The 27820-nt window shown below is 49.0% G+C and overlaps 1 protein-coding gene and 1 long non-coding RNA gene across 4 annotated transcripts in view; one reads left to right on the forward strand and one right to left on the reverse strand.

Moving 5' to 3' along the window:
- Positions 1-19367, forward strand: part of FGF12 (fibroblast growth factor 12) — a 226293-nt gene extending 206926 nt beyond the window's left edge. For all 3 annotated transcript variants that reach the window (XM_083442426.1, XM_083442428.1, XM_083442427.1), the window contains exons 4-5: positions 13032-13230; positions 18707-19367. In XM_083442426.1, the coding sequence (XP_083298552.1) occupies positions 13032-13230; positions 18707-18825 (318 nt within the window). In that variant the 3' untranslated portion in view covers positions 18826-19367. The remainder of the gene's footprint in view (positions 1-13031; positions 13231-18706) is intronic.
- LOC310678547 overlaps positions 1-27820 on the reverse strand; it is a 206937-nt gene that overhangs the window by 82588 nt on the left and 96529 nt on the right. The gene's annotated exons all lie outside the window — the stretch shown is intronic.

The raw sequence follows: 27820 nt of genomic DNA on the forward strand, positions 1-27820 counted from the left end.
GGATCCCTCAGAATCTGCATGAATATTTATGGTTTTTACATAATACTGCCTCCCCTGCCCTCCCACCGAGCGAAAAGCACCCTCTGGGATTAATTTAGGGGGCAGAGGAAGAGCGGTGGCTTCGGGAGGGAGGGAACGACTTCGAGGTACACCAGCCAACCCCGTCGCCAATTAACTGTGGTGCAAGGAATACGCCATACCGTTCTGGTCGCCTCGCCTCAGAGAGGACATTGTAGCACTGGAAAAGGTTCAGAAAAGGGCAGCTAAAATGTCTGAGGGCGTGGAGTGACTCCCTTAAGAGGAAAGGTTGCAGCATTGGGCACTTTTTAGTTTGAAAGCAATTCAGCCAAGTGATGACATGATAGAAATTTATTTTTAAAATATATATGCGTGGCCTGGAGAAAATGGATAAGGAGAGGTTTTCCACCCTGACTCCTAACTCTAAAACTTATGGACATCGAAGGAAGCTGACCATTGGAAGACTCAGGTTAGGTCAGGCATAGGCCAACTCGGCCCTCCAGATGTTTTGGGACTACAACTCCCATCATCCCTGACCACTGGTCCTGTTAGCTAGGGATGATGGGAGTTGTAGTCCCAAAACATCTGGAGGGCCGGGTTTGTGTATGCCTGGGTTAGATAAAAGAAAGTCCTCCTTTAAGCAGCACAGAGTTAAACTATGGAACTCCCTCCCACAGTGATGGCCACCAAGCTGGATGGCTTAAATTGAAGATTGGATGAATCCATAGAGGAGCCAGGATGACTCAGCTCTGCCTCCACTTCTGAACCCCAGTGCCTCCGACACTGATGTTAAACCATAGCCATCTTGCCTAGTAGGCACCGAAAGCTTCATCTTCCAAGAATGTGTCTTCTAGAGCCATTCCAGTTGGTGGCCATCATTGCCCACTGGGCAGCAAATTCCTCAGTTTGACCACGTGCCGTGTGAAGATTTGCAGTCGTCCATACATCCTGAACTTTCTTCCATCATTCAGCTTCATTGGGACCACAGCTAGTCTAGAATTAAGGGACCTTGTGAAGGAGAGATTCATCCAGAGCGCCATTAGCCAGGTCGGGGCCAAGGAAGAGACAGATCTGGGCTTGCTTGAGCCTTCCTTGCTAATCTGTTTGCATCTATCATATCAGACTCATATCAGACATATATAGTCTATGCACTTGCTAGGGAGGCTGTTTGCTCGTTTTGCAAGGGGTCCTCTTGCTAATAGAGAAGAGAATTTCATGTGACGTGCTCCCAGGAAAGCTCCCAGGTCTGTCTTGCTCCTCGGGCTCAGCTACGGAAGAACTGTGTTTCCCTGAACAGACAGTTTTCTCCTCGCGAGGAATCGGAGCCAATGCTATTTCAACAGAAAACACCATGATCAATGCAAATAATTCCGCTTGAAGAAATGGGAACAGTTTTGTTTTGATATTGTAGGTTCGTTTATTTTAGCTCGCCCTCCCTCTGGGTTCTTTTAAGTGGTCTCATAGTTCTTTTGCTCCCCCATTCTGGCTTCACAACAACCCTGCGAGGTGGGAATGGGGGGAGAGAGACAGAGAGAGAGGGAGAGAGAGAGAGAGATTGGCTCAGCAAACTTCACAACTCAGTGTAGATTTGATGGCGAAGGGACATGGGTGGCGCTGTGGGTTAAACCACAGAGCCTAGGACTTGCTGATCAGAAGGTCAGCGGTTTGAATCCCTGCGACAGAGTGAGCTCCCGTTGCTCGGTCCCTGCTCCTGCCAACCTAGCAGTTCGAAAGCACACCAGTGCAAGTAGATAAATAGGTACCGCTCTGACGGGAAGGTAAACGGCGTTTCCGTGCACTGCTCTGGTTCACCAGAAGCAGCTTAGTCATGCTGGCCACATGACCCGGAAGCTGTACGTCGGCTCCCTCGGCCAATAAAGCGAGATGAGCGCCGCAACCCCAGAATCGTCCGCGACTGGACCTAATGGTCAGGGGTCCCTTTACCTTTGCCTTTGTCCAGCACATTCCACATCACAGAATCATACAACAGCAGAGTTGGAAGGGACCCTGATGGTCATTTAGTTCAACCCCTTAGAATGCAGGAACCACAGCTAAAGAACCCCTGACAGAAGGCCACCCGACCTCTGTGTAAAAAGCCCTCCCTGTGAGGGAGTCAAATCTGTCAGACAGAGGGACTCAACCAAACCATAGGCTTGCTTCTTTCCACACCAGTAAAGTTCAGTTTCTGCAGATCTTGCCTGTCCTTTATCCACATTATCTGGCAAGTCTAATGGCCAGGTGAAGTCCCCCTGCCACAGACCAGAATTGATCCAAGTCAGATCCCGATGCTCTGAGGTTCAGAGTCTGGTTCTAGAAATGGCCTGGGCAGTGGCTAAAAGGGGAAGGCCAGGCCATTTCTGCACCAGCAGGAAAAAAATAGGAAGGTGCAAGGCAGGCTTTGTAGGCATGAAGATCGGACCACGAATATTCAAAACAAACACCTAAATAAAAGAAGTTTGGAAGAGCGCTTGAATGCACCTTTCAATCCTTTGCAAAACCTACCGTGTGCGCAACAGATTGAGGTTGAATCCTGACAAGACAGAAGAACTGTTTTGGGGGGACAGGGTCGGGCATGTGGGGGGGACTCCCTGGTCCTGAATGGGGTAACTGTGCCCCTGAAGGACCAGGTGCGCAGTCTGGGAGTCGTTTTGGACTCACAGCTGTCCATGGAGGTGCAGGTCAATTCTGCGTCCAGGGCGGCTGCCTACCAGCTCCACCTGGTACGCAGGATGAGACACTCCCTGTCCACAGACTTTCTCACCAGAGTGGTGCATGCTCTAGTTATCTCCCACTTGGACTACTGCAATGCGCTCTATGTGGGGCTACATTTGAAGGTGACCCGGAAACTACAACTAATCCAGAACGCAGCAGCTAGACTGGTGACTGGAACCGGCCGCCGAGACCACATAACACTGGTCCTGAGAGATCTGCATTGGCTCCCAGTACATTTCTGAGCACAATTCAAAGTGTTGGTGCTGACCTTGAAAGCCCTAAATGGCCTCGGTCTTGTATACCTGAAGGAGTGTCTCCACCCCCATCGTTCAGCCCGGACACTGAGGTCCAGCTCCGAGGGCCTTCTGGCGGTTCCCCCATTGCGAGAAGTGAGGTTACAGAGAACCAGACAGAGGGCCTTCTCGGTAGTGGCACCTGCCCTGTGGAACACCCTCCCTTCAGATGTGAAGGGAATAAGCAGCTATCCTATCTTTAAAAGACATCTGAAGGCAGCCCTGTTTAGGGAAGTTTTTAATAATTAATGCTGTATTGTTTCTAACACTCGATTGAGAACCGCCCAGAGTGTCTGGGGAGACTCAGCCAGATGGGCGGGGTATAAATAAAAAATTATTATTATTATTATTATTATTATTATTATTATTATTATTATTATTCATTTGTCTACCTGCAACGGATCAGATCTGCCTGCCTCTCCTACCCCAAAAAGGGCTGTTTCTAAGCCTAACCAGCATTGTGCGGTAGTGGCAAAGAGGAACGCTAATGGGATTCAGGAATGTTAATTAACCTGCAATATAATTGTAGGAAGAGCATTCCAAGTGGCGCCCCTCCTGCTGCCACCTCGAGTCGCTTTTTGGTTTCCTAACGCAAGTTTTGATCTTGAAATAGATGCTTTTTGTGAGCCCAAGGCTGGTTGAGATTTCAGATGCCACCCACTCCCACGCTCGGCAAGCCGTTCCCACCCCCCTCGCCCCGTTCCTCCGAGTTGGCAGATATTTATTTTTCCCCGCAGCTGGAAGATGAAAGGGGTGGCTTGTTCCCAGGGCAAAGCTGCCTCGCGTGTTTTAAAGACAGGAAGGGATTGCTGTCGGTGGAAGCCCTCAGTTTTCTAAAGCCGTGTTCATCAAATGGGTGAATTGTTCTGGGGCAGCAAGAAGAGAGCAGTCAGAGCAAGTTGGCTGATAAATGATGTCCTGATGATGCGGCTTGCTTTGTCAGGCCAGGGAGCAGCAGAAGGAAGCCTGTTTTCCAAAGCCACAACCATACCCTCCAACATTTCTCCACTGAAAATAGGGGTGATAATAATAATAATAATAATAATAATAATAATAATAATAATACTCCACCCTCTTGCTGGGTTGCCCCAGCCACTCTGGTCACGGCTTCCAACATATATATAAAAACATAATATAACATTAAGCATTTCAAAACTTCCCTTCAGATGGCTGGGGGGGGGGCAGATGACTCCATACCCTCCAACATTTCTTCAATGAAAATAGGGAGGTCCTAAGGAAAAGTGTGACATTCCAGGGTCAAAGCAGAAACCGGGACGGCTTCTGTAAATCCAGGACTGGAAAATAGGGACACTTGGGAGGATCTGCATGACTGGGCTCAGCAGACCCCGACCAGAAGATGGGGAATATATTTTGATGCTTTTGTTTTTTAAAATGTACAGTGGTACCTCGGGTTAAGAACTTAATTTGTTTCGGAGGTCCGTTCTTAACCTGAAACAGTTCTTAACCTGGCACCTCCTGCTGCCACCGCACCACCGGAGCATGATTTCTGTTCTCATCCTGAAGCAAAGTTCTTAACCCGAGGTACCATTGTACAGTGGTACCTCAGGTTACATATGCTTCAGGTTACATACACTTCAGGTTACAGACTCCGCTAACCCAGAAATAGTGCTTCAGGTTAAGAACTTTGCTTCAGGATGAGAACAGAAATCATGCTGCGGCAGCAGGAGGCCCCATTAGCTAAAGTGGCGCTTCAGGTTAAGAACAATTTCAGGTTAAGAACGGACCTCTGGAACGAATTAAGTACTTAACCCGAGGTACCACTGTATATAGGAAGCTGCCTTCTGAGGAGAACAGGAACCGTTGCCATGGAATCATTGTCTTGTGTGTACAGAAAAGGGCAACCCAAGTGAAGCCGAATGCTGGGAGAAGATTCAGGAGAGATAAATGGAAGGATTTCATCCTGCGGCGCCTAGTTAAACTATGGAACTCCCTGCCACAGGAGGCAGTGATGGCCACCAACTTGGATGGCTGTGAAAGGGGGTTAGACAAATTCATGGCAGGGGAGATGGCTATCGATGGCTCCTCGCCACAGTGACCAAGCTCTGCCTCCACAGTTGGGACAGCAATGCTTCTGAATGCCAGTTGCTGGAAGCCACAGTTGCTGTGTGGCTTTGGTCTTGCTTGGGGTTTCTCCTAAGGGGCATCTGGTTGTCCACTGTGAAAACAGAATGCTGGACTAGATGGGCCACTTGCCTGATCCAGCAGGATCTTCTTAGGTTCTTATGAGCCTTTCTGGATCAGGCCAGTGGCCCTTCCTGTCCTGGAGTTTACCCTGGAGAAGAGGAGAGGTGGAATGAGAGCCACCTTCAGATATCTGAAGAGCTGTCACATGGAGGATGGAGCAAGCTGGCCTTCAGGTCCTTTTCAGGAGATTCCTGTGATGGCCTGGGACTCGGAACCAGAGGAGTCTCCGTCTGCACTGGATCCTTTGCCTCAGGCATCATCTGAACCAAGTCTGGGGCCTGATCCTGAAGAGCCCCAGTCTGCACAGGTTCCCCTGCAACAAGCACCAGCTGGGCCGAGTCAGGGGCCTGAGCCTGCACTGGCTCCAGATGCCGGGATGACCTTGTTGCCTCCAGCTGGGCCATCACTTACAGCTGCTCCACTACCGGTTGGGTCAGGGGAGGCTGAGGCGGCCTCTGGGTCTAGTCACCCACCGACGTCTCCTGAGCTGCAGAGACTCAGGTCTGAGAGACGGAGAGAGCTGAGTACTCGCAGGAGGAGTGCTCGGCTTCGGGCAAAACAGGGAGGTGAGTCGCCGGGGGATCAGGACCGGCCATTACCCCGACAAAGATAAAAGGCTGTTGGACCCCACCCCAGGTTGCGGAAGCAACGTTGCAGCTTGCTGGAGCCTGCCTGTTACCCTGTGCCTGACCTAGCCTGGTTTCCTGCCTCGTGTCCTGACTTGGCCCTGTCAGACTGACTCCTAGCAGAACCTTTGGATTCTGGTCCGGTCCTGGACTGCGTTTCATGGGTTACCCTCGGGCCCAGCACAATTCCTGCTCAACGCCAGGAAGAACGTTCTGACCGTAAGAGCCGTTTGATGGTGGAACAGGCTCCCTTGGGAGGTTATGGACTCGCCTTCTTTGGATGTTCCTAAACAGAGGTTGGGTGGCCATCTGCCAGGGATGCTTTGGTTGAGATTCTTGCATTGCAGGGGGTTGAGCTAGATGACCCCTGAGGGTCCCTTCCAACTCTGATTCTGTGAGACGCAGGCCCTGGAACCTTGAGCTGCCATCTGGAAGGAAGGAATCGCTTTTGAAAGTGACCTTGACTCCCTCTGGCTCACTGCGAAAAATCACTCCCGCCGGCAAAACCCACCCGGCAGTTTGGAGAAAACCTTGACGCTAAGCCTCTTTTGATCGCAGACTGGTTTCCATGCCATGTGCCTCAGCGTGGTGGGTTTTTTTGGAGTGTGTGTGTGTGTGAAAAAAGAAGAAGCAGAAGTGGTGAGGGGGAGATTGGAAAAGGAAGTTGTATTTCTGTCCAATTAAAGTAGCAGCCAGAGATCCATCCCAAAAGTGTGGAGACGAGTATCGAAAGAGCCTGGGGAAGGAGCCAAGTCTTGTTCAGCTCAAAGCAGCGGGGTGGGGGTGGGGGGCAATTTGCTGCATGTCTGGCATTCTGCAGGGTGGGGGGACGGCTTAAAATGGTGGGAGGTGACAGACAGATTGAGTGAGACCCCCTTTCTGTGGGAAGCAGGTGGTCTTGCCCAGAGCAGGAGGGATGGTATCTTCATTTTAAAAAAAACTGAGCAGCTTCTGGGGATGCATCCAGCACTTGAGAACAGAAGAAGATAAGCTGCAGGATGAGGCCAATGGCCCACCTAGTCCAGCATCCTGTGACCGACCAGATGACGGTCTGCGAGCATTTAGAAAAGGATCCTAAGGCGGGGAGGGGGGGGAGGAGAGAAGAATATTCTTATATGCTGCAAGAGCGGCGAGAATACTGGTCGCCAAAAAATGGGAAAGCAAAATGATACCGTCGAAAGCGGAATGGCAGGAGAAATTGTTTGAATATCTCGAATTAGCAAAACGGACAAGAGACAATTAGGAAACAGCCAACTCAAAGGTATAGAAGAGAACGGGGGATTTGTAAAGGATATTTAATTAAACATTGTCCACCAGTGAAAACCCAGACATGCTTTGACTAAACCCCGCAATTTGCAAGTTAGATAAAGAATATATGAGATAGGATAAAGAAAGGAATGGAGGTAAGGAATATGGAAATAATAATAATAATAATAATAATAATAATAATAATAATAATAATGGATGAACTGAGATTTGGAAGCATTTCTGCCTGCAACTGTTGAAGCAGAATACTGTCATCCATAGTCCTTTCCTCCTCCCTGAATTGATCTATTCCTCTTTCAAAGCCATCCAAGTTGGTGACCATCACTGCCTCCTGTGGCAGGGAGTTCCATAGTTTAACTATGTGCCGCATGCTGAAATCCTTCCATTTATCCACCCTGAATCTTCTTCCAGCGTTCAGCTTCATTTGGGCTGCCCTTTTCTGAATATACAATACGATGATTCCATAGCAACGATTCCTGTTCTCCTCGCATGAAGGGTTGCTATATACATTTTAAAAAATAAAAGCATCAAAACGTATTCTTTTTTATCTCCTTACGCCCCAGCAAGTGCTGGTCTGGATTTAAGGTCTTGCATAGTGTAATGTCAGAATCATTCCTGTCTCCCACCAAAACTCTGCAGTCGTGCACAGAAATCTTGAAAGGAGGCGCACCTCTTAGACGCCGTGCAATGTGTGCGACTGCGCACCCCCAACAAAACAGGCTGTCAGATGGCGTGTCATTTCTCTTTGCTTTAGAGCCCCACGTCCAGCCCCGAAGAACCATCCCCTGCCCCATCCGGAGCTTTCAACCCAAAGGCCACCAGTTAATTGGTCCAACGTGGCCATCTTGTCAGCGGGTTGTCAAAATTTTAATAATCTGAACGCAGCGAGGAGGGGTTGGCCGGGGGTTGGGGGGTGAAAGTTTCAGTGACAGGGAAAATTGAATCCCCAGTTCTGCTCCTGACAGCTCTGAAATTGGGCTTCGAGGCCGGCAGTGCTGGGAAGGAAGAGAATGAATTTGCGAAAAAGAAAGGCTCTCCTCTCCAGCTTGTGGCTTGGAGAGAAGCCAGGAGGCTTCTGGTCGGCTAACTCCAGTCTATCAGAAGCTGATGGGCCAAAATTGCGGCCTGGCAGGCAGCCTGGTCTCTTGCCACAAATGTCATAGGATCATATAACTGTCGAGTTGGAAGGGACCCAAAGGTCATCTAGCCCAACCCCCTGCAATGCAGGAGTCACGGGTCAAGAATCCCTGACAGATGGCCGTCCAAAACCCCCAATGAAAGAGAGTTCGTCACCTTCTGAAGGAGTCCATTCCGCTGTGAAACAGTCCTGACCAACCAGAAATTCATCCTGATGTTTATATTCAGAATCTCTTTTCTTGTCCTTTGGGTGCCAATCCCTGGTGCAGGAGAAAACAAGCTTGCTCCATCTTCCATGGGGTTTTTGTGTGATTCTCGGCCATGACAAGCCAAGCCAAGTTTCCACTGCCGAAAAAGCTCACGCAAAAATCCAAAATCTCAAGGTGCCGTCATAGTGGTAGAACCCATGAAACTCACTGCCACCGGAGGCAATGGTGGCCATCAACTTGGCTGGCTTTAAAAGAGGATTAGGCCAGTTTGTGAAGGAGATGGCTATCGGCGGCTAATAGCCAATGTCGCTTTGCTCTGCCTCCAGAGTTGCTGGAATCTGCAGGAAGTGGGAGTTGCTCTTGAGTTCGAATCCTGCTTGCAGGTTTTCCGCAGGCAGCTGTTCAGGAAGCTGGACTAGATGGGCCATTGGCCTGATCCAGCAGTCTGTGCCCAGCTTCTGTGGCTAGTCCAGGGCGGTGCCTGATGTTTTCTCCACCTTGGAAACTAGAGCTAATTCTGCCAATTTTCCTCCAGACATCTGTGCAGTAAATGGGATCTATAAGCAGGGTGCAGATGGGAACAATGCATTCCTGAATTGAACAATAGGTGGATGTCTCCTGGGGTTGTAAACCAAACAGCTTGTGGTCTGAAATGAGACGGAAAGAGAAAAGGGGGTTGTGGGGACCTTATGGGTTCCAGGCAAAGAGGAATTTTAAGCAGTGTCCATTTTCAAACTGTCTCCACCTATTAAATTTAACTGCAAACCGCATCCCTCTAAATCAAGGGATATAAAATAAGCCAGGGGAGCTGCTGTGTCCCAGCGGTCATTTCGTGGTTGAAACCGAGCCGTCCTTCAGCTTGCAAATTTCCTGGGGCCTGGGGCAGGACTGGCCAGCAGCAGAGAGATCCGGGTTCGAATCCTTTCCCAGCCACAAAGCTGAACTGTGTGACTTTGGGCTTGTCAATCTTTTTCTTCCCCTGACCTGCCGCACAGGGTCATTGTGAGGCCAAAGGGAAGAGGGAATTGTGAAGACCGCTCCGAGTTCCTTGGAGGAAGTTTTCAATAAACCCTCAAGGCCTGTCCCACGGAAGGTGGAGTGAGCTTGTTTTCTCACATTCCAGAGGGCTGGACCCAAACGAATGGCTTCGTCTTATAAGAAAGGAGATGGTGAATTTCTAAAGCCCAACGTTAAATGCTATTTGAGACGTGGAAAGAGAGCCTATGAGAATTCAGACAAGGCTTAGATCTGTCTGCAAACAGAGAATTGTAGGGTCAGAAGGGAGCCCAAATGTGAGGTTTACTTTTGGGGAAATGACTCCGCTCATGTCCAGCTTGACATTCCCCCCACCCCAGTCCAAGGGGGGCTGTTATACAGAAACACCCATTAAAATGGAGTCTCATGGCCGTTTCATTCAATGCACTCAGGATTATGATGTGAAGCGTTAAAAATAAATAAAATGCTTGTTTTTAATTGGCTGTGTATACAGTCCTGAGTGCATTGTGTGAAGTGACAATGAGAGCAATTATTCTGCCTTCCTGTGCAGTTTTGCATTCTCGTGCTTTCCAGGGTGGGGAGGCGCACGCCAGAAAGGAGAGAACTGCAAAGCTCAATAATGTGCCAGGCCGTTTGTCTAAACAGAAAACATATTTGCTAAAAAGCTGCGCTCTCTGCTGAGAAATTTGTTTCCTTGGTACGGAGTGTGTCGTGTGAGGCAGCTTTGCATTCTTGGCTCCCGAAACCCTCTCAGAAAGAAAACCCCTTTCCTGCAGCACTTGCTCTTCCCGTTGCTACAATTCTGTTTACGCGTTTGCAAAGCTAAGCAGGGTCTGGTGGGGTTTCAGACTGGATGGGAGCCCTCATGCTGAGAGTCCTGCATTTCAGGGGGTTGGGCTAGATGACCCTCTGGGTCCCTTCCAACTCTACCCTTCTAGGATTCACCTCTTACTTGCCACTCCTCTAAACTAAAAAGTCCCTCAAAGGGGAGTAGCTCGGTTCCCTCCATCATTTTGGTTGCCCTTATCTTTTTTCTATTTTTTTTATTTATTTAAATATTTTCATGAATGACAAAGGTCCATAGAACATCTCCTTTTTCAGATCATAGGAGTCCTTTCCGCGTGTCAGTTCCATTCTGCGTGAGACATTGTTATCGCAGGCACTGTGAGGTTTATGGGGAGAGAGAACTGGGGAGAAAGATCTTTCGTTCTTTTTCTGAACCCTTCCAAACCCTAAAATCTCCTTTTTGAGGCGAGGCCACCAGAACCGCACACAGGATTCCAAATGTGGTTGCGCCATAGATTTGTACAACAGCATTATGATATTGGCAGTTTTGTTTTCAATTCATTTCCTGATGGTCCCTAGCATGGAATTTGCCTTTTTTCACCCAGCCGAGGTGGTGTTTGGGGAGGGTGTGTGTGTGTGTGTGTGTGTGTGTGTGTGTGTGTGTGTGTGTGTGTGTGTAAAGTAAGTCCTGGTACATCTGATGCCTTTTGGATTATGTTTTTTTTAAAACTATACCCTGCCACTTGTAGACCTCCAGTTTTTTAACTGGTAGATTAATCACCTATAAAGCTTAAATTGCTTAGCTGGCGTTATTCCATTTTAATCAGTGGGGCTGCAAGTTTATGGGCACCTTAAAAAACGCTGCTTTGCTTCTAGCGTGTACTTGGGATAAGAGAGAGCCCCCCCCTTCCTTTCTACGATAAATTGTTTGCTTAAATTGCCTGTTATCTCGCACTTTTGTCTCTGTAAAAAGCTCCCTGGATTGAAGCTTTGAGCGAAATGCAAATTAATTTCTGTTTAATCAATTCCATCAGTCGATTGGGTAAGTGGCAGGCCATCAATCAACTGAGAAGTCTCAAACAGGTTGACAGCTCTAGCGGTTCTGCTTGTTGGAGAGCAGGCTTTGGGGGCTGCAGTGAGAAGGATTTTTTTCAGGGGATCTGCAAATCTACTTGCCTGCTTTCTCTGGGGACAAAATAATAATAATAATAATAATAATAATAATAATAATAATAATAATAATAATAATAAAATAATTTGGGGGGAGGGAACTGGACTCCTGCAATGCGCTCTGTGTGGAGGTTCCCTTGTGCTTGATCCAGAGCTTGCAGTTAGTGCAGAATGCTGCAGCGCGATTGCTGACAGGAGGGAGGCCTTGTCAGCTAATGACACCTGCGCTCAGAGTCCTGCGCTGGGTTCTGAATTGCTACCGGGCCGAGTTCAAGGTGTTGCTTTTGGGGTATAAAGTCAACATCCCACATGTGTCCACTGCATGGAATTAGCACTGCCACAGCTGCCACGTAATTCCCGTTCCACATCTGTAAGGAACTTGTTCTTTTAGTCTGGCAGCCCCTGCCTGTTCTCTGGAACTCCCTGCCTATTGATTTCAAGCAGGTACCTTTGCCTGCTTTCTTTTCGGCTCCTGCTAAAATTCTTGTTTCGACGACCCTTTCCAGGTGCTGAAACAATTGATGTGAATTTTAACCTGTTTTAGTATTTTCGTGCTTTCTGTGTGTTTTAAGCTGTTGTGAACTTTCCTTGAGTTTCCTGCTTCGTTATTGTTATTTATTTATTTGTGTATTTGTTTATTTTTACGATCTCGTGGTGTATAAATTGAAACACCCTTGTTGGATTCCTAGCTGTCAACTTTCAGATTTGAAAATAAGGGATCAGCAGCCTCGAAAATAAGGGATCAGCAGCCTCACCTGTCCTGGGGACAGTCTACGGGATATCTAACAATTCGGGATAGCAGCAGGAAGCACCGGGAAATGGCGCTGGAATAAGGGAATTTCCTGCAAAAAAAGGGGAAGGTTGACAGCTATGCTTGAATTGCAGCTGGGAACGACCACAGCATTGGGGAAAGAATATCTGCCTTATGAACAGAAGGTCCCGGGTTCAGCCCCCCCCCCACTTTATTCCATTTTATTGCATGCATGTTCCGCCTTTTCCTTCCAAGGATCTCAAAGTGGCGTCCGTGGTTCTCCTCTTCCTCCCGCTTCCATCCCCACAACGACCCTGTGAGGCAGGCTAGGCTAAGAGATAGCGACTGGCCCAAGGTCACCCCCTGAGTGGCACCTCCAGGCAGACTCTGGGGGCTCCTGCCTGAAACCCAGTGGGCTAGATGGACCAAATGGTCTGGCAGCAGAAGGCAGCTTCTTATGTCCCTGTCCAGGTGCGCGGCATCCCGATTCTGGATAGCTCAGTTGGTTAGAGTGTGGTGCTTCTAATGCCAAGGTTGCAGCGGGTTGGGCTAGATGACCCTCAGGGTCCCTTTACAATTCTATGATTCTCTCACCTCTGAGCAGTGAGAGACTCTGGGGGTCCTGGCCCTCTCTGCCACCACGAGAATTTGCGAACATGCGATGCAGCCGGACGTTGCATCTTTCAAGCGACTGGTTCTTGAGATTCTGCTCAGCGGCTGGGGCTGCCTCTTTTAATTTTATTTTCTGTTCATTAAAGAGATTACGCTAAGAGGTACACAGATTATCTCTTGGCCGGCGCCTGCTCTGGAGCGACTCTGCATTAATCCCTCTCCCCCTCTTTTGTTCTCTTCCTCGCTGCAGGACATCTTCACGCCAGAGTGCAAATTTAAGGAGTCCGTTTTTGAAAACTACTACGTTATATATTCCTCTACGCTGTACCGGCAGCAGGAATCCGGGAGAGCCTGGTTCTTGGGGCTCAATAAAGAAGGGCAGATTATGAAGGGGAACCGGGTGAAAAAGACCAAACCATCATCACATTTTGTACCGAAACCCATAGAAGGTAGGGAGGGGCGGAGTCCCCAGTTTTGCTTTCTCTGCATTTGGAGGGGAGGTGTTTGGTGAAGAAGCTGTGTTTCCTTTCGGGGTGGGAGGGATGCTGAGCAAAGTCAGATTGCTCCCCAGGCTCTCTTTCGCTCTCTTGTGCAAAATGCAGCTGGGCTCACTTGCCCGAGAGACCTGGCGTTCGTTTGCTTGGCTAGCTGCTTTGGCATAATGCATTTTTTTTGGTCCTGCTCTTCGCTTGTGACCTGTTGCAGCTATAAAAGGACAAAGGGGGTGGGGAGACATATATTTGGGACCCTGCCATGAAAAGAGGGAGTGAAAGATCACTGATAAAGTTCCATTATTAGCTGGCTTATGGAGGTATGTTTTGCTCAGGCTTTATGGATAGCCCACCCCCAATTTCACATCCATTCAGAGTGATAAAGCTGAGCTCTGTTTGCATATGTGGTATTAGAATTCCGGATCACAGTGCAACCCTAATTGGATCAAACCAAGCTGGCCAGGGGGCCTCAGTCCTAAGTCTGATTAAGGGAGCATTCCCTTACAAAGGCACAGAGGATACATCTGATGCAACTATGCTGCTTGCCAAATGGCATTTGTTGGGGTGCATAGCCTGGTCTGGTTTCACATTGCATTTTGGGCTGAATAATTAATAATAATAATAATAATAATAATAATATTTCTACCCCGACCATCTGGCTGGGTTTCCCCAGCCACTCTGGGCAGCTCCCCACAGAAGCTTAAAAATACATTAAAAATTGTGTACACAATATACCTTCAAAGTTTGTTTTTTCACCCAGAGAATTCTGGACATTACCACACGCAGAGTTGCAATTCCCAGCAACCCTTAATGAAGTACAGGGCCCAGAATTATCTGGGAAGGCACTTTGCATGTGCTTGAAATGTATGAAACATAGCAATAGTATCAGAACATAGTCTTGCACAATATTTTTTTTTATAAAAAAACACACATTGTGTTTAAAACAACTTGAAATTTCAAAAATAAGATGGTTCCTAAAAACCATACACCTGAGGTGTCATAAGCCTGGTGTGAACAGGTATATCTTCAGCATCCTCTGGAAGCTGTGCAATGAAGGTGCCAGGCGAGCCTCTGTGTGGAGGGAGTCATACAGCTTAGGGGCCACCACAGAGAAGGCCCTCTCCGCTTAGACCACACACACACACACACCCACACCGAGCCTCTGAGGGCGAAGGGACAACTAAGAAGGCACCCTCTGCTCATCTTAGCACCCAAGATGCCTCTGCTCTGCCCCCCCCAGTTTTGGGGAGCAATGCTTCTGAATGCCAGTTGCTGGAAACCACCAGCGGGGGGCGGGGGGCAGAGAGCTCTTGGGCTTGGGTCCTGCCGGCAGGTTTCCCATAATGGGCCTCCTGTGAGGATGGTGATGAGCCACTAGCCTCATCCAGGAGGCCCTTCTTTTGTTCCGGCATGCTGCAGAAACACACCTTCCGCCCGTGGTGTTGGGTTCACACACCCCTGCCACCTAGGTCCCGGGTGCCAGAGGGGAAAAATCTGGATGGCATTGATGCCTTTGGATGGGCATGCATGGTTTCTCTGTAAGCAGGGAAGCTGTCTTCCTTCTGCCTCATCCGCAAAGGGCTGAGCATCCCTGTCCCCCTGCTCTGACGGCTTCTGCTAGGAGACTGGCTCTCTCTTTCACTCTTCCCTCCCAACATCTGTGATAAACATCCCTTTCCGGGAGACAGACATGGGTCAGCGTCTCTCTCTCTGCAATCCCCTTAAACAGATGGCAGGCAGAGGAGGAAGCGAAAGCTCCCAGATGCTGTACAAACTGGCCTCAATATCCCACCTTCCGCTGCATCCTCAAGGTTACAGCTACGCCCAGGCTGCCCTGCGTCTTTACTCTGGAGCCCCAGCGCCCCCGGCACAAGGCTAGGCCCCCATCCCTCTTTGCCAAGGCTCCCCTTTGCGGGGATTCATCCCCACCTGTCTTCACTGACCTTCCTCTGAGCTGTTTTTCTCCTCCTCCTCCTCCTCCTCTTTGCTGTGATTTTTCCCCAGTCTCTCTCCCCGCGTAGGACAGAGGGACTTGTCTGAGAAGGGCTGCCTTTGCCGTGACCTTCACAGAATCACAGAAGTGCAGAGCTGGAAGCGATGCCGGCGGTCGTCTAGTCCAGCCCCTTGCAATGCAGGTGGCTGCTGTTCTTAGCCACTTTGCTGTGGTCAGATGGCTCCGCAGCCTTAATAATGCCCCGGTATGTGAACCTTGACACAACCTTGATGGCAGAAAGTGAGGAGGAATTAAAGAACCTTTTACTGAGGGTGAAAGAGGAGAGCGCAGAATATGGTCTGAAGCTCAACATCAAAAAAACGAAGATCATGGCCACTGGTCCCATCACCTCCTGGGAAATAGAAGGGGAGGAAATGGAGGCAGTGAGAGATTTTACTTTCTTGGGCTCCATGATCACTGCAAATGGTGACAGCAGCCACGAAATTAAAAGATGCCTGCTTCTTGGGAGGAAAGCAATGACAAACCTAGACAACATCTTAAAAAGCAGAGGCATCACCTTGCCAACAAAGGTCCATACAGTTAAAGTTATGGTTTTCCCAGTAGTGATGTATGGAAGTGAGAGCTGGACCATAAAGAAGGCTGATCGCCAAAGAATTGATGCTTTTGAATTGTGGTGCTGGAGGAGACTCTTGAGAGTCCCATGGACTGCAAGAAGATCAAACCTCTCCATTCTTAGGGGAATCAGCCCTGAGTGCTCACTGGAAGGACAGATCCTGAAGCCAAGGCTCCAAGACTTTGGCCACCTTATGAGAAGAGAAGACTCCATGGAAAAGACCCTGATGTTGGGAAAGATGGAGGGCGCAAGGAGAAGGGGACGACAGAGGACGAGATGGTGGGACAGTGTTCTCGAAGCTACAAACATGAGTCAGACCAAACTGTGGGAGACAGTGGATGACAGAAGTGCCTGGTGTGCTCTGGTCCAGGGGGTCACGAAGAGGCGGACACGACTAAACGACTAAACAACAACATGTGGAGCCGTGTAGGAACAGTGTCCCGTCTTGTCCAGCATCCTGTTCTCACAGTGGTCAACCAAAAGCAGGACTCGAGCACAAGAGAATTATTGCTAGGAGCCATCGATAGCCCTCTCCTCTCCATGAATTGGTCTATTATTATTATTTTGAAGCCACCCAAGTTGATGGCCATCACTGTGTCCTGTGGCAGAGAGTTCCATAGTTCAATTCCATAGTTTAAACTGTGCTACATAAAGGACTTTATTTTATCTGTCCCCAATCTTCCAACATTCAGCTTTATTAGATGCCTATGAGTGTAGACGTAGGGACGCGGGTGGCGCTGTGGGTTAAAGCCTCAGCGCCTAGGGCTTGCCGATCGAAAGGTCGGCGGTTCGAATCCCCGCAGCGGGGTGCGCTCCCGCTGTTCGGTCCCAGCGCCTGCCAACCTAGCAGTTCGAAAGCACTCTCGGGTGCAAGTAGATAAATAGGGACCGCTTACTAGCGGGAAGGTAAACGGCGTTTCCGTGTGCGGCTCTGGCTCGCCAGAGCAGCGATGTCACGCTGGCCACGTGACCCGGAAGTGTCTTCGGACAGCGCTGGCCCCCGGCCTCTTTGAGTGAGATGGGCGCACAACCCTAGAGTCTGTCAAGACTGGCCCGTACGGGCAGGGGTACCTTTACCTTTACCTTTATGAGTGTAGACACTGAAGACTGTGCACTGCTGAAAAGGTCTCACTTTCAGAATTTTCTAGAAACGAGGGTGTGTTGGATTATATATATATAAGTTTTTAAATATAAAATTATAAAACATACCACACAATTCATCACAAATACCCTCTTATTGGACTTCCATCAGCACCTCTGATAATCCTCCGTCTGAATCACTTCTTACGCATTTCCTAACTTAATATTGCCTTTACATTTTTAACACACCTCATCTCCTTCTTCGTTTTTGCAATATTTCTAATATTATTCCTCACAGAGCTTCTTGCAAACCTACAAACGTCATCTGATCATTGCAAATACTAGTCCTCGGTAAACTTCTGGTCCCGCCGGTTTCGGATCCTTCCAGTTAGCTTATCAAGTTCCACATAGCCCATTAGTTTCATCCTCCATTCTTCCATCGTTGGTAATTCTTCTTGCTTCCATTTTTGAGCCAATAGTATTCTTGCTGCTGTTACTGCGTATAAAAAAAGCTTACATTCCTTTTTATTTATATCATTTCCAACAATTCCCAAAAGAAACGCTTCTGGTTTCTTTATAAATGTATATTTCAACATTTTTTTCAATTCGTTATATATCATCTCCCAGAAGCCTTTCACCTTTTTACATTCCCACCACATGAAAAAGCAGCCATGCCACCCCTGAGCTTCGGTGGGTCTTGCATGGAGCTGGAGAGATCCCTGGCGCCTCATCCCTCTGGCGCCTAGGAAAGGCTGGCTCTGCCCCCACCCACACACCTCCAGTCCTGACCTGAAATGAACCCACAAGGCTCTGGCTCAAGCCAGGAAGACAGAGCTGGGTCTTCGCCTCAGACAGCTGAGATCAAAGGCCTTGGCAATCCAGGTCACCGGGTGGGGGGCACCCGAGCCCCCTGGCTTGTTGCTGCCTGAGTCCTCTGTTGTTTGGGGCTGATAAGAAACAGGAGCCCAAGGAAGGGTGACCTCCCCAACCTCTTAAAGCCAGATGGATCCGTTCCGGGAGCAACCAGGGCGGACTGGGGCTCCTCCTTTGTGCTTCTGGCATCTAAGGCTCCAAGTCGAAAAATAACTCTGAGGGGACTGGAAAGAGCCTTATCTGTTAGAGACCAGACCCCCCCTTCCCCGCCTCCCCCTCCGTGCTTTGGGAAGGCCTTGGCTTGAAAGGGACATGAGCCGGGAGCTTAACAGAAGCCCTTCAAAGGGAAAGTGGCAACAGTTTTGGAGAGATGTGTTCTTCTCCTGCAAGGAAGCTTTGCTCTGCATGTGTCTAATAATAATAATAATAATAATAATAATAATAATAATAATAATAATAATTTATTATTTATACCCCGCCCATCTGGCTGGGCTTCCCCAGCCACTCTGGGCAGCTTCCAAAAAATACTGTAATACATCAAACATTAAAAGCTTCCCTAAACAGGGCTGCCTTCAGATGTCTTATAAAAGTGTGGTAGTTGTTGTTCTCTTTGACATCTGGTGGGAGGGCGTTCCACAGGGCGGGTGCCACCACCGAGAAGGCCCTCTGCCTGGTTCCCTGTAACTTGGCGTCTCGCAGTGAGGGAACCACCAGAAGGCCCTCGGTGCTGGACCTCAGTGTCCGGGCAGAACGATGGAGGTGGAGATGTTCCTTCAGGTCTACTAGGCTGAGGCCGTTTAGGGCTTTAAAGGTCAGCACCAACACTTTGAATTGTGCTCGGAAACGTACTGGGCTGGATCTGGGCCTTAGGTTGCCGACCCCACTAACGCCGGCTCCCTTTTTTCTCTTTCCAGTGTGCATGTACAGAGAGCCATCGCTGCATGAAATTGGCGAGAAGCAAGGCCGCTCCAGGAAAAGTTCGGGAACGCCCACCATGAACGGAGGCAAAGTCGTCAACCAGGACTCGACATAGCGGAGAGGACAGACACCCGCCCATCCCTGCATCCGAGGCCTTTCCCACCCTCCCTCCCACCCACCCACCCACTCATCCCACCCAGCGAACCCTCACCGAGACAGCGGCAGGCGGAGGAGCAAGGCAGGAGCTTCCAGTAGCGGCTAAGATTCTGAACTCAGCCCTTTTTTCCTTTGTGTAGGACGAGGAGATCTTGCCTGTTGCAACGTTTTAGAGTACAAAACACACACACCCAGCCACACATGCCCAAAGCGAAGGGGGGAAAGGGAGAAAGGATATACGTGGATATATATACAGAGTTATATATATATATAAATATATATATTTTCAATCGGGACTCCATTAACATTTTAAAAAAATAACAACAACAGATAAAAGCAGCAAAACCGTTTGCTCCGTGATCCAAGGGGGAGGGGAATTGTTCATCTCTGCATAATAACGACTAACAATAATTATAACAGATTATTATCTAACAAATAATAAATGACTAAATAAATAAAGGTGTTATCTTTAAAAAATAAAACGAATTTGCTTTTGGAGAATTGAGCTCAGTTTGTGGCGGAGTGTGGAAGTTGGGAACCGGGTGCTGCTGGGGGGTTCCGGATCCGCGGCCGTTTCCCCTCGTTGAGTTTTCAGCAAACGAGATCCTTGCAGGTTTAAACTGGAGGGGAAGGAATGAGTTTTGCTTAAAGCATCGTCTGAATCTCAGGTGCCTTTTAGGATTTCCTCCCTCTCTAATAACTCAAGGATATCACAGACGTCCAATGAAGCTGAAGGTTTGGGATGGGTAAAAGAAAGTCTGTCACACAGGGCAGAGCTCAAAGGGAAAGCTCAGGTTGTAGAGTGTGAGACTCTTCATCTCGGGGCTGTGGGTTTGAACCCCACGTTGGCCAAACAATTTCCACATTGCAGGGGGTTGGACTAGATGACCATTGGAACCCCCTCCAATGCTACAGTTCTATGGTTCTATAGGAGGCAGTGTGTGCTGGTCCCGGGGGGCGGGGGGGTTACCGTGCGGCGTAGTCTAAATCCGGTCCTAGGTCGAGGGTAAGGAGGCTGTCTGTCAGGGGCGAAGCGAGGTCCAAAGCGAGGAGTCAGGCGTGGTCGGGAACTCAGGAGAGCAGGACAGGGTGCAGGCAGGAACAGGTAACCAATAATGTTCCTCCTGCAACTTGGGACTGGGGCTGGCCGGCTTTTATCTGCCCTGAGGCATAGGGCGGCCCCGATCCTCAGGTGACTCGCCTCTTCTGGCCTGGAGGCGAGCACTCCTCCTGCAGGAACTTAGTTCACTCTGCCTCTCTGCCCTGAGCCTCTGCAGCTCAGGAGAGGCTGGAGGGTTCCTGGACCCAGAGGCAGCCTCACCTTCCCCTGACGGGGCTGAGACCTGCAGGCAATGGGTCCTCCATCCCCTCAGGAGCCAGAGCAGACTCAGCTGGTGTCTGCTCCTGAGGACCCAGCACAGGTGAGGACCCTTCAGGCTCAGGCCCCAACCCCGGCTCAGCCGGCCCTGGAGGCGGGGACTCCTGTGCAGGCTGGGATTCCTCCAGTTCAGCCTCTGAATCAGATTCCCAGGCCATCACACAGTGATGGCCACTGTCCTGGATGACTTTAAAAGAGGATCAGACCAATTCATGGAGGGGAGGCCAGCAATGCCAACTAGCCCGGGTGGCTGTGTCCTGCCTCCGCAATTATGACGAAGGCAATGATGTTTCTGAATCCCAGTATCTGGAAATGGCAGGCGGCCAGCGGTGCTCAGATCCTCTTGCCAGTTTCCCATGATGTCAACAATGTCTAGGCAACACGATGACCATATACCTGTGTAATAGACAATCTTTATAGAATCCCTTCAGACAATAACAAGTTCAAAATGAAATCTTTAGTCTCAAAGTCTCTGAAAACCTTTAAATGAAGCGAATGAATTTTGAATGAATGTATGTAAATGAAAGTATCAAATGCTGTGGAACAATGCTCAGGAGCAGTCGTTCATACATGCATTCGAAATAAGATATGTTTATGAAGCAATTCTATATCCTCCCACCATGCTGACGAAGAATTCTGCGAAATGCTAGTCAATATCCGGAATCAGTGTTCAGTGTTGGACATCATATTTGCTGAATACAAAGCTTCACAGCTTGTCTTTCATTGTACAAAGTTTGGTACCTCACTTCATTTAAAGATTTTCAGAGACTTTGAGACTAAAGATTTCATTTTGAACTTGTTATTGTTTGAAAGAATTCTATAAAGATTGTCTATTACGCAGGTATATGGTCATCGGGTTGCCCAGACATTGTTGACGTTCTCTTTGCAATACAGGAGTTGGGTTGGTTTCCCATGATGGTCCCATGGTTTCCCATGAGCGTGAGAACAGGATGCTGGCCTAGCTGGGCCATGGGCCTGATCCAGCACCAGGCTGCTCTTCTGTTCTTGGAACATTGGGGGGGGGGGTCACCAGGTTGGTCAAGACCAGTGAAACAAAGCACAGCTATTCTCTCCCCCCCCCTTTCCTTTCCAGGCTTTCTCCTTCCCCTTTATTTATTTATTTTTATTTTACTTATTTTATTTTGACAAAGTAATAATCCTAAATGAATAAGAATAAAAATGTGCACCCCACATTCCCTTGTGACTATCCAACTTCCCAAAATTTCATCAACCCTTGCGATAGTTTGACCACCACCCTGCTCCTGGTCTGTTTTAACAGTGTGGAGCCAGTGTGGTGTAGTGGTTAAGAGCGGTAGTCTCGTAATCTGGGGAACCGGGTTCGCGTCTCCGCTCCTCCACATGCAGCTGCTGGGTGACCTTGGGCCAGTCACAGTCTCTCAGCCCCACTCACCTCACAGAGTGTTTGTTGTGGGGGAGGAAGGGAAAGGAGAATGTTAGCCGCTTTGAGACTCCTTAAAGGGAGTGAAAGGCGGGATATCAAATCCAAACTCTCTACAAATGCTGCAAATTCTCTTAACACCCAAACGCTTTCCCTGGATGGAAAGACGGTTCACACATTCAGGTCCAAGGAACCAAAGTCCTTTGCATATCCGCCTGCCCGTGTATGTATGTGCGTGTACCCAGCATAGCTGTCAAGCATCCCTTATTTGGCGGGAAAGTCCCTTATCCCAGCGCCGTGTCCCGCTGCTGTCCCTTATTGATGATGTCCCTTAAATTTCCCGGGTTTCAAAGGAAGCAGCTCCTCTCCCTCCCTCCCTCCCTGCCGGCCAGGGAGGAGGGAGGCTCCAACTGTGTTGCTTGGCTGCATTGCTCACCCAATAAGGAGTCTCAAAACGACTGGGGGGTGGAGCTTGCATGCCTTGCGCCGATCAAATCGGCCGCGTTGCCTGGGGACTCGCCTTTGCTCAGCGCTTCCCAGCGGAGAAGTGACGGTGGTTTTCCTTGCTGCATCCCATTTGCCAGGTTGCTGCGCTGTGGGAACCACCGCTTGAGGTTTCGTTTGGCTGCTGGGCTGGCTGGGCTTTCTGCCTTTGGCTCAGGAGCTGGTTGACTAAAATCCCTTATTTTAGCTGCTGGTCCCTTATTTTCAAATCTGTAAGTTGACAGCTATGGTACCCAGTGTGTGTGTGTGTGTGTGTGTGTGTGTGTGTGTGTGTCTGACTGACCTCCAACAATCCTGTCTCCCACCCCTGAACATACACGTCTGGGTCCAATCTGTGCCTAGGTGCTGCGTGCAATCAGAAATCTTATGTGCATACGAACATGTAAGAGGGGGCTGCCAGATCAGGCTAGAGGCCCATCTATTCTGGCACCGTGTTCTCACAAAAGCCCAGAAGTCCACAAGCAGCGCCTGAGTGTAGCAGCGAGCCTCTCTACCTCCCCACACACACCTTGCCGTTTTTCCAGGAACTGGTAGCCAAAGAGGCATCCCAGTTCTGAGTGCGGAGGCAGAGCAAAGCCATCTCGACTGGAGCCGTGACGGCCACACACAGAGCCGGATTTAGGTTTCATGAGGCCCTCAGCTCCTGAAAATCCTTCAAATGGTCATTTATGAGGGGCAGCAGCTGTGGAAGCTCAGTCCAGGAGATCCTAAACTCTTTTCGGGTCCCTGCCCCCTTGGTTCCATAAGCACATCCCCAGTGCCGCCTGCCAGAGGCGGTTTTAGGGTAGCACGACTGGCGCAGCCTCATTGGAATCCACCCTGGCCCTGCACCCAAACAGTTCTGTCCAACAGTGTGTGAGAGGCAGGGTGGGGGGTGCCAAACTTTAGGGTAGCAAGGGGCGCTGCTGAAATTTGAGACCCCAAGGACTGCCACTGCCCCTCACCCAGGGCCAGATTGAGGTCTGATGAGGCCCTCAGCTCCTGAAGGTAATGGGGCCCTTTATATGTCCAGCTGTCCTTTGCCAACAACAAATTGTTGCTGTTTTTTTGTGTTGAATACATGCCATATGGTAATTTATGGACCTCATAGGTATCTAAAGCCATTTGCACATGTTGCCCTGCAACCAGTCCATGCAGAATGTAGGCACCCTATATATAGAAAGGAGCAAACCAGGGATATTTTAGGGAGCAGTTGGGGCCCTTGACTTACATCATAGGAGCCTACACAACACAAAACACGGTAGCTGGATGTAGGTTTTATTTTATTCGTTTTTTATCTTATAATTTGGAAATGTACTTCTAGGTTTTTTCCCTTTAATTTTTTTTGGGGGGGGGCTCCCAAGAGAGTGGGGCTATAGCTTGTTTAACTTATACATGAATCCAGCACTGCCCACACAAGACGGGTTCAGATGGCACACCGAACACCATGCAAGTGGTGCAGGAGAGTATCGTGTGAACAATGTCGGGAGGTGCAGTGCATGGGAAGAACTAGTCCGGGGAAGGGGCGCAAATGGGGGCGCAGGGGGGGGGAGGGCTGTGTGTGCATGCTAGAGAAAAATCAAATAGTCAGGGGACTTTTTCAGGCAGATAAAAGAAAGTCCTCCTTCAAGTGGTGCATCGTTAAACTGTGGAACTCCCTCCCTCAGGAGGCAGGAATGGCCACCAACTGAGATTAGGCAGATTCACGGGGAAGAGAGCTATCAATGGCTTCTAGCCACAGGCAGCAATACTACTGAATCCCGGTTGCTGGTATCCTCTCCACGAGAGAGGAGAGGGCTCTCATCTTCAAATTTTGCACCTGTTTGGCCATTGTGAGAACAGGCTTTTGGACCAGATGGAGCCCCTTTGGCCTGATCCAGCTGCAGCCTCTTACGTTCCGTGAAAACGCACAAGCAGTTTCTTTTTGCTGTTCTTGTTTTATTTATGAAAATGTCTATGGGGGGGGGGAATAATAGGCAGCCTCTCATCAGGGGGCCACAAATGCTAGCAAAGAGGGTGGCTCTGTTTTTGCAAGGGGGCAGTGTTGTGTCTGTTCTTTCTTCTTCTTTGGCGATCCCTCGTAGCCGAGTAAGATTGTCTTCCATAAACACAGTTTTAACCATGAGTCCGTAGGTGACTGTGGAGGCCAATTCTGGATGCACACGTCCTTCCACAGTGGGGACATTGGTTTCTGGGTGGGAGTTGATCAGGGTGTGGATTTGCCAAGCATGCCTTCCTCTTAGCGTGTTTCTCCCTTTCGTCCTGAGTTTGAGTGTCTTCAAAGCCCAGGACACCTTTGGGAAAGGCTGTTCTCCAACTGGAGCACTCGCAGACCAGTGTTTCCAAATTGTCGGTGTTTATACTACATTTTTTTAGATTTGCCTTGAGAGAGTCTTTAAACCTCATTTGTTGACCACCAGCATTACGCTTTCCATTCTTGAGTTGGGAATAGAGTAGTTGCTTTGGAAGACGATAATCAGGCCTCCAAAAAACATGACCAGTCCAACGAAGTTGATGTTGAAGAATCATTGCTTCAACACTAGTGATCTTTGCTTCTTCCAGTACACTGGTATTAGTTCACCTGTCTTCCCAAGTGATGTGTAAAAATTTTCGGAGACCCCGTTGAGGGAATCTTTCAAGGAGTTGGAGATGGCCTTTATAAGTGGTCCATGTTTCACAAGCATACAGTAAGGTTGGTAGTACAATAGCTTTGTAAACAAGCATTTTGGTTTCCCTGCGAACGTCCTGGACCTCAAACACTCTGTAACAAGGGATGGAGTCCTTTTGAGCCTGCCCCCCTCCTGACAGGTATCCAGTGATCCCTGGGGCAGGTGTGGGCCCTGCATGTTGCTTCCAGAGAGCCAGTTCATGCAAGAATCTGCCAATGTGTTCACCAGCCAAGAGGTGCTTTTAGAATCATAGAATCATAGAGTTGGAAGAGACCACAAGGGCCATCGAGTCCAACCCCCTGCCAAGCAGGAAACACCATCAGAGCACTCCTGACATATGGTTGTCAAGCCTCTGCTTAAAGACCTCCAAAGCAAAAAAATAGGCAAGGCAGGCACAGTGGAAGATCAGAGTCTGCCCATTGCACTTCCCGAAGACTCGGGGGGGGGGGGAGCCCTTCCTACATTATTTCTGCAATGCACTGGGTTGGACTAGATGACTCTTGGGGTCCCTTCCAAGTCTACGATTCTATGATTCTATTATTCCAGTTGAAGTCCTGATCCACAAAAGGACCTTCCCTCTTTTATGATTTAATAATAATAATAATTTTCCCCTGACTGCCAAGCTTCCTCAAGAGTCTTAGGTGGAAAAGAGTGAGACAGAAGCTGAGGTTGATCTCATAGGAAGGAACATGTTGGAGGTGGGCAGCTTAGAGGAACGACTTTTGTTTTCGTTTTGTTCCCCCACCAAAGTCAGGCTCTTGCAAAAGCTTTTACGCACTCAGCCCCAGAAGTTGCGTCTTGTAAAAATAAACCAGGGATGAAAAATGCAGAAATCCCTGGGTACCAAATGTGAGCAGAGAGAGAGAGAGGAAGGATTAGCATCTTAAGACTCTGCTAAGAATGGGCTTTTTATCCATACACTGTTCTATTTTCCCAGGCTCATTACATCATTCCCATAATAATAGCTTGCACGGCGTGCCTTTTCATAGCCCACAAGACTCTTCCCCGCACAAATATATTCCTTCCATTTAAATACTGAGCAGCCTCAGAGAAAGGAGGCGACAAGCAGCGTCTGAATTAACTGCGGCCGGGAACTTGCATTCCTAGTGCTCTTCATCATCGTCCGCCTTCTCAGGCTGAGGGGACCCTGCAGCAAAGGCTGTAAAAACAGAGGATCCCATAAACGTCACCCCAGTGCAAGTGGCTTCACCCTTTCTGAAGCCTGGGGGCTGCAAATGGCCCTAATGGGGGAGGTCAGAAGCACCACTGACCCATGGAAGATACAGCAAGCTTGTTTTCTGCTGCTCCAGAGACCTCCAGGACTGATGGATTCAAGGTGGAAGAACAGAGATTCCAAAGAAACCTTAGAAAGAACTTTCTGAGGGTAAAAGACTCCCTTCGAAGGTGGTGGACCCTTCTTCATGGAAGGTTGGGTGGCCATCTGCCAGGGAATATTAAGATTCCACCTGCGAGAAAGCAGGGCTTTTTCGCTGGCTAGGTTCAATTCTAATCCTTCTAACCTCCTTTGGGGTAGGTTTGCGGATATGGTAGAAGGAGACAGGATCTTCCCATGCGATGCCCACCTGATGGAAACTAGCTCACATGGCCCTTAAATGTAAAATGTATGATGATCTCCGCCAACAATTTTTAGACCATCCATGTATTCCAACATGGAAAGCAGAGACAGAGGTTTTACGCTTCTCATTACAGGGGGAGAGACCAGGAGCTCACCAAGACAGTAGCTAAGCTCCTCTATTTGATTTTTTGTCACCGAAGTATGCTGCAGGATCCTGCCCTTGCTGGAGCCCCACAGAGAAGAAATAGATTGCTCGCCTCTTTTTTCCTTTGGCAAATGATTGTACTGTTGAAACGGCGATGAGATCGCACTGGCTTATTTATTCTGAATGTTTGTAAGTGATGCCAATAAAGGTTTGATGATGATATTAAGATTCCTGCATTGCAGGGGGTTGGGCTAGATGGCCCTTGGGGGTCCCTTCCAACTCCACAATTCTATGATTCTAAGCCACTCTCCTCTTCCCCAGCCTTGCGGGGAGGCCTGCTTCTCAGACGGAAACCTGTTTCATTGGCACCCCTAAGAAGGACCGCCTGCTCATCCAAGGAGATCACAACTGCACCCGACATTCCTAGAAGCATCCGTCAAGAGTCAGTTCAGGGAGAGGCCAGGGTTCAAGTCCCCCAATCGGCCTCCCCCACTCGGCCCTTAAGCTCACTTGGGTCAGACACTTGCTCTGCCTTGCAGGCTTGTTGTGAGGATTCGGCAAGGAGGGGGAGAACCGTGTGTTCCAACCTTGGGAAAAGGTGGGATCCAAACCAATAAATAAATAAATGTGAAGAATTAGTAGCAAAGAATTGAAATCAAATAAATAGAAATGCCTTCCTTCTTTAGCAAAACCTTTGAGGCCACAAATCAAATGCCGGCTGTCTGGTTAAAATGATCTCCTTCCTTTTTCTATTCCCAAAATATTTTGTCGTTGCTTTGTTAAGGCAAGCCTGGCATTGCAGAGGGCTGGACTGCAATTCTATGGGGATCAGGTGGCCATGAGCCAGGTGGGTGATTGTTTCAGCCACTCAACACCTGCTTAAAAACCTCCCATTGTTATAGCCCCTTCTGTGTATTTGTTGTTCAGTGTTACACACCACCTCAATCTCTGAGCGGTGAGAGACTCCCGGGGTCCTGGGTGCTTGCAGAGATCCGCTGTCCTTGGAATGAAGGTCCATGGAGACTGTGCTGTCTTTAGGATATATGGTTTTATTTGTTCCTACTCTCAGAACGTTCTTCCTGAAGTTTAGCTAGGATCTTCTTTCTTATTACTTGAAGCCATGGCTTGGGTTTTACCCTGCAGGGCAGGAGAAAACAGCCTCGCTCCATCTTTCAGGTGTTTGAAGACGGTGATCGTCTCTCCTCTTTTCCAGGCGAAACACACCCAGCTCCTTCAACTGTTCCTCATCTGGCTTGGTTTCCAGACCCGTGGCCATCTTGGTCGCCCTCCATGCACATGTTCCA

The sequence above is a fragment of the Podarcis tiliguerta genome (genome assembly GCF_965153285.1).
Source record: "Podarcis tiliguerta genome assembly, chromosome: 5".
Taxonomy (NCBI): Eukaryota; Metazoa; Chordata; class Lepidosauria; order Squamata; family Lacertidae; genus Podarcis; species Podarcis tiliguerta.